The sequence below is a fragment of the Sinocyclocheilus grahami genome, unplaced genomic scaffold (genome assembly GCF_001515645.1).
Source record: "Sinocyclocheilus grahami isolate Dianchi unplaced genomic scaffold, SAMN03320097.WGS_v1.1 scaffold626.1, whole genome shotgun sequence".
Taxonomy (NCBI): Eukaryota; Metazoa; Chordata; class Actinopteri; order Cypriniformes; family Cyprinidae; genus Sinocyclocheilus; species Sinocyclocheilus grahami.
In genome coordinates this window covers 775,710-783,094 of record NW_015505805.1, presented here as the reverse complement: position 1 = coordinate 783,094, position 7,385 = coordinate 775,710, and the positions used below count along the sequence as shown (strand labels likewise).

At 38.5% G+C, this 7,385-nt stretch overlaps 1 protein-coding gene across 1 annotated transcript in view; it reads right to left on the bottom strand.

Moving 5' to 3' along the window:
- Nucleotides 1-1,330: 1,330 nt before the first annotated feature.
- Nucleotides 1,331-7,385, bottom strand: part of LOC107557964 (semaphorin-3D-like) — an 80,137-nt gene continuing 74,082 nt past the window's right edge. The window contains exons 13-14 of the mRNA XM_016241560.1: nt 1,622-1,710; nt 1,331-1,369 (exon numbers count right to left, since the gene is read on the bottom strand). Of these exons, the coding sequence (XP_016097046.1) occupies nt 1,331-1,369; nt 1,622-1,710 (128 nt within the window). The remainder of the gene's footprint in view (nt 1,370-1,621; nt 1,711-7,385) is intronic.

Below are 7,385 nucleotides of genomic sequence, written 5' to 3'. Positions count from 1 at the left end.
GCGGCCCGTCGGGGGAGGCACAGCTTCCCCAAAATTTTGAGGTGAAAATGGGAGGATGATTTAATGTTAATAAAATTCACAATTAATTTCAGTTCATGTCTCAGAATGTATATTTTTTGTTTATAATTTCACAGCTGTAATACCATAACATGTTACTGAAGTTGGAAAGCGCTGCTTTTCTATTGCGAATGTGCTGAATCTGCTGATAAAATTCAACCACTAGGAGAAGGGGAGGGGGAGGCCGGGGGAGAGCTGAGCTCTCGTGCCTCCGTTGGTAAAAAAAAATTAGCCAATCAGCATCGAGTGTTCACTTTCAGTGCTGAGGAGTGTTGAGAAATGAACCCTCGTAGGGGAGGCTAGCCTCCTTTCTGATATCAAATCACGTGATATTAGTTTGAACGTCCCGCTGCGCTGATAATGTACTAAGTACTTATGAGTAGCGATATTGAATATTTGATCGCCAACAGATTTACGAAGCTGTCATTCAAACAGTATATATACAAATGAAAAATAAAGGGAGAACATTCCTAAGCTGGATATAGGCTACAGCAGTCGGCTTGGATGGGATGGATGTTTGCTTCAAGTGATAGGCCAGGTAAGTGAAGTTACCGTATTGGCCCGAATATAAGACGACCCCCCTTTTTCCAGATATACCTTTTGGAAAAAGGCTTTTTAAAAACCAAATCTTGTTTTTTCTCAGTAAAACACATTTTGTCTTCAATTATTTTCATATTGCATATTTTTCCTATTTTAAATTTTGTTTTGAAAGTATGGTAAAAACTGGTAAACTGCACCAACAATCACATTTAAAAAATATACACTTTTTGATATACCATTAAAAAATAAACAGGTAGCCCATCTGAATTAGGACATTTAGGCCATCCATCTCATAGTAGCCTACCAAAATCTTATTAACAGTAGAAGTTAAATCTTACTGTAGTCTTCAAATCTTTTTGATTTTTTTGATCTTCAAATCTGTCTTACGTTTTAAAATCACAAAGGGAGTTTGGTCGCGATCTTTACAACACGCATTTACGTATTTCATGGCGTTTTATGCGCATTTGGCGCCACCTATTGTTGTGGGTGTATTATTGACATGTCAAAGTCAAGACCCTGAATATAAGACGACCACGTTTTTTCAGATGTATTTCCAAGAAAAAAAAACGTCTTATATTCGGGTCAGTACGGTATATTATCTTGCTGTATGCGTGTCGTTTTCTTTACGTGTTCTGACTAAAAGCAACCAAAAAGCCATTTTAAAGTGGTTACGCAAATAATAATAATAATAATAATAATAATAATAATCGGCAGGGATCCCAGACCAATACAATTAGTGTGCCTCCTCCATTTTAAAGCCCATGAGCCGCCACTGTAAATGAGATGATGTTTTTGTTCACTAAACACAATATTCTTGGTGTAACGCTGCCTCTCCTGTTCCTGGGTTTGTTTACTTGAGTAGACAGCCATGAGAAATCTGGTTTTCTTCTTTAAGAGTTATTTTTGTTTGGGAAGCGCTTGACATGAAAACAACAACCAATAAGAGCCCAGGGTCAGAGGTCATGAGTCCAATAGATGGCACGATAAACAAGTGAGAGAAGAAACTAAGCTCATTTTAAATTACCTTGTAGACATTAAGCTCTTCTAGAATGATTTCTTCAGTTTCCCAGTTCTCTTTAGGTACAGAGACCACCTTTAATACTCTGCCATCATCTGGAGATACAGAAGATTTACCATGCATGATTAAGACAGATAGATAGAACGATAGAACTATAGAATGATAGATAGAATGATAGAATTATAGATAGAATGTTAAATAGATACATGATAGAATGATAGGATGATAGATAGAACGTTAAATAGATACAGGATAGAACGATAGGACGATAGATAGGACGATAGATAGGACGATAGATAGAACGATAGATAGAACGATAGAATGATAGATAGAACGATAGAATTATAGATAGAATGTTAAATAGATACATGATAGAATGATAGGACGATAGATAGAATGATAGATAGAATGATAGATAGAACGTTAAATAGATACATGATAGAATGATAGGACGATAGATAGAACGATAGATAGATAGATAGAACGATAGAATTATAGATAGAACGTTAAATAGATACATGATAGAACGATAGGACGATAGATAGAATGATAGAACAATAGATAGATAGATAGACAGACAGATAGATATAAGACGACTGAATGATAGAACGATTGACAGATATTCACATCAAACTTCAACCTGAACCATCAATTGCACCATCTTTGAATATATCCCATAATGCACCCGTACTTAGTTACCATGGTGAGTGAGCACTGGCTTTCGGCATGTGGATTTATGCTGCACCTTGAGGGCTGACAGCTGTTACACTGTTCTAGTCCTATACACAGTAAGATTGCGAGTTGGCTCTCTGTACACATCGGTTAAGCATATTTATCCTGAACAGAGTATCTATTTGCCCTAAATGATTCACTTAAATGTGGCAGAGTTCATGCATTCACCCACCAGTCCAGGAGAACAAATGTTAGACAGGAAAAGAAACATTGGCTCCTCGGAATGTCAGAATAATCCCAGGCAACAGGACCACTGACCAGCGTGGGAACAGAGGTCGTCTTTGATAGCATTTACAGATTTCCATATTTGCAGTGCAATTTTAGGTCTAATGCTAACACCAACCGCTAGTTGTCACACTTTTTTACTAGTATAAAATATCCCATTCACTGAAAACGTAGATCTTTTGTTTACCACTTTCCAACATACCTGTGCCAAGATGTAAGACATCATAATGGCCGTCCTCTGCATCAACCCTATCAACCACGAGCTTCTTCAGCCTGTAGGGGGCACTGATCCGAGTAAAGACGGGACGCCTATGAATGGGCATCACTGGCTCCCACATCAGCTGATGGGTCCTCATGAAGCTCACAACATCATCTGGGAAATCTCGGGTGGACTTGTGCAAAGGGTCATAGGTTTCACTCGGACACTGAAGGGATATAGGAGCTTTAGTTAAGCTTATATTCTGGAACCCTGTAGGGACTGAATTTGGCTTAACAGTCCCAGACTAAGGTAAAAATAGTCAAAAACATTTGTGCAGATGTGGATTTTGGCCACTGTTCGAGATCATAGTGCATTGAACATCATAATTCTTGTTTACCCATATTGCGAAATGCAGTTTTTAAGGAATCTTCAGTTGTCATGAACAATTCGGTTTAGCGAGTCCCCCCAAAGTAGGGAATGTTACACGTTAACACGATCTAGTATGATAAACTTGCTTACTAACCTTGCCTGTGCAAAGGTAAGGTTTTACCAGCTTTTACCTTGTAAAACCACTAAAGATGGTGACCTTCAAACGATGTGCGCAAAGGTAAGAGAATGGTGTCCGAATGAAATAAACACAAGTAGATCCATTTTACTACTATGTGTGAAATTAGTCCAAAATATGTTCATGATCGTAATTGTGTAAAACTTCACACACTTGCCTGGAAGTATCTCGTAATCCTGAAGACCTTTATTAGCTGATTCAGGTGTGTTTAATTAGGGTTGGAGTTAAACTTTGCAGGACAGTGGACCTCCAGGAACAGGTCTGGACACCCCTGTTCTAGTCACTAAACCCCAGAATTTGAAAGGGTTTAACGGTCACCTCAGAGTTGTGGTCAATCCGTGGTTATGACTTTAGCAACTAATGGAGCAGACCTCACAGCCCTGATAATTGACTTCCTATTGGTGACCTCACTGGAGTCCACACTCCAGCCACTTCATTAACCGCACCGACGCGTGACCCCTAGAGTGCCTGCCGACATTTTTACAACCCCCTTGAGGTAGTGCAGCTAGTGCATGGAGTAACTGGCCACATGGTTTACAAGCTGTCCCAACATATCTGCAATCCAGAACCAACTGTAGATCTAAAATCTTGCTCACAACACCAAGATTACAGTTTGAACAGTCTGAAGTCCTTCAAGTTGCCAAAAGAAAGCAACTCAATATGACAAATCATCTTCTCTACTCTACCAAACATAATTCCTTCCAGTTGAGAACTTACCGTCCCCGGCCGTGGATAAGGGATCTTCCCCTTGTACTCCATCCAGCGATGATCAGGGCTCTCCTTATGCGCAAATGGCCCGTTGAAGGCGGCTCGGATGGAGGCCATGGAATAGATGCAAACGGCTGAACCTCTGAAGACGGAGCTTTTGAAAAGGAAACATATATTGGTCTGATGCCAGGTTAGAATTACAGAGTTCCTCAAGCTTGGTGACCTTTCACCCTCCCGTTTCGCCTCAAGCTATCCATTCCTCGGGTGGGAGCACCGGGACAGATTGTTTTAAATGGATTGGGTGGGGAGGAGAGCATCCTGTGACCAGATTGGTGATTTTACGGGAGTTTTGATACTGATGTTAGTTCACAAGATAAACTGAGATCAACAGATTTAGGTTGTTGGAACAAACAAGGGAGGTCTAAGAACCTGAAGAGTTAGTTAAATGGGAATGAGTGTGACCGATTGGTTGATTTGGATGGAGCCAATGATAATTCAAGAATTGAGATAAACAAATATAACATTGAAAGGAATGTGTTAACTAAAAAGTTAAGAGGATTATGGGGTGGTGACCCAAAGAATGACTCATAAATCAGACTTTACAGGTAATAAACTTACCTGGAAGTGGAGAAGACACCGTAGATGACTGGATTCTGTGAATCTTTGGTCTCCAAGAGAAATATGTCCTCTAAAAATAAAAAATGAGCAGAAAGGAACAAGATTGTTGAATAAAAAAATCTATCTAGGATGAGTTTTTGAGTTCATGTTGACTTAAAGTATAATTAGAGTGTGTGAACATACCCAGCTCGTCAAAGTGTGAGTCCATGCCTCCAGATCCTGGTACTGAGCACACCAGCCTGGCTTTCAGGAAGGTGCTCCAGCGATTAATTAAGCTTCGTTTTCCTCCTATGTCATTCTAATGCAAGAGACACAAAGAACATGTAAAGCTGTACACTACAGGACTTTTAAAATCTGAACAGATTTTGAAACACTAGGCACCATACACTTGTTGGTTTTTGTAAATGGTTACAGAGGAAAAACACACTACCAAACTTTTAAATTCTTCCAAACACAACAAACACATGCAGAAACATTGTGTCTCATTTCTAGAAGAGGCATGACAAATGACAACAATGTGTGTTCTAAAATTGACTTAAAATATTGAGTATTTCTGATATCTTCTCACTTGATGGAATCATAGTCTGAAGTTAAAAATTCTGAGTCTGTTCCCATCATACACTATGCAATTTTTTTTTTTAAATCTGTCAACTCTGACTGTCCAAAATCTGCAGACTGGCTCTGACCTTTGGCAACTCTTCTATCTCCACCAGACTGCAAATTGTGGCAAAAATCTGTGCAAAAGTTGTGTAGTGTTTTCCAGCCTTTATAAAATGAATTAAATATATAAAGCATCTTAAGAATGCTCTGACATGAAAAGCCTGAACTGAAAACCTAGTTTGCTAGATTTGTTACTAGATTAGTGTTTAATTACTCTGAAACAAACCCCTCATTCATCCATTATTAGATACACAGTGCTTCTACTACTGTGCAACAGATGCTACCGAGGCTTACATGTCTATTCATTAATGTCTACAAAAGACTCATTGATTCTTCATAACAAACAAAGGTCTTTTGGATCCATTTCCTGTTTTTATTGGCTCATTACGGCATTGGACTTGGCGCTCACCTTGCAGACACGAGCCACACGACTGTAGATACGCTTGTCCAGCTGGTTGGACTCTACGGCGGTCTCTTTAAAGAAGAAGTAGACTTTGTCATCGTCCAAGCTGTGTGTGTCAGGGATAGAATACGATCCCACAAACTCTGGCTCTGTGAAAATTAATTGGCATCGGAGTGAGGTTAGAGGAAGTCACAAAAGTTAATTAGGCAGCACACACAGCTTTTGTAACCCCAAAACAGTGGTTTCCAAATGTTTCAGACCACGAACCACCTTCTGATCCACTGCCAACATTTTCTAAACCAGTATTTTTGCCTTGTATTTTAGCAAAAATTATACATCCTTAAACATTATTCATCCTTAAAACATGACACATTTTTTGCCTTCTTGACTTCTCCCTGTCTGCTGCAAGGAGTTCAAATATAGAGTAAACATAAACATCACAGGTGACTGGCTTAAAAAACTCTCCTCTTGGACCCCAAGAGGTAACTGTTTGTAAAGCCTGTTCAAAAATTAATCCTTTTAGTTGTGATTTCTTTTAGATGATCAACATTTTTTGTTTTCCTTTTGTAGCAGTGATATCTAAGCTGGCATTGATTTGGGTAGCTGTATGCTAATCGAACAGACTAATATGTTGACTGTATGCTAAGCTAAGAGGCTAACTGATAACAGTATGCTAAGCTAACAATCCAATAAGTTAAAAATATATTAAACTAACAGCATGCTTTGGAAGTCAGCTAACTGTTAGCTTGCAAGCTAATTGAAGAAATATAGAACTCCAAATGTTTAATTTGACCATTTACAGCTTTGGTTATGTCACATATGATTTTAACACTTTAATTGTCAAGTTTTTTTACCGATTTAGTACTAAGCAGGTCCATGTGTGTCAGCATCCAGGCTACGTATTTTTGAGCTGCATCTTGAGGAACTGCCATTAAGATAAATGGAAATCTAAACTGATAGCTGTCTACAGGTATGTTAGACCTTCTTGCTTCCTAGTTAAATTGGGCCAAACAGTGTTTATAATTGTGATATCAACAATAATTTGGTGTTTTAACCTATGAGCAATATGAACGTTTATTTATCAATTAAACTTTCTGCCAATACAAATATTTTCTTGCACCCATATTAGCCCAGATTGAGAACTAAGGCCATGCTATCCTTGCACACACAATAAAAACAATGAACTTTTTATTTCACTTCTCACCGTTTAGCCAGTGGTCCTGGTAAGCTTCAGTGCGGATATAGTGTTGATTGCTGCTATGCACAGATGTGCGAAAAATGGCAGCGTTTGTTCCCATGAAGTCTACGGACGTCCCGGCATACAGGTCCCCATCTAAGGTGAGCATTAATAGCAGTTTAATGAAAATCACATCCAGAACGACTTAAAATGACAAATTATTTTTCATGATACATAGCTCCTTTTTAATGATTCTACCCTCTGACTTCAGATCCTTTGTTAAAATACTCAGTTTTACAGCAGCTTGTGTGAAAAGAAAATTTCGATTATTCCAAGGGCATAATTAAATGGTCAAAAAGGTCTCCGGTTGCAGTAATAGCCTTTAATTAGGTAGCATATGGTTTATGCATTATGGTCTTCTGGGCTATACATGCTTTCACAAAAAAAAAAAAAAAAAAAAAAATTTTTTTAAATATTTAATTT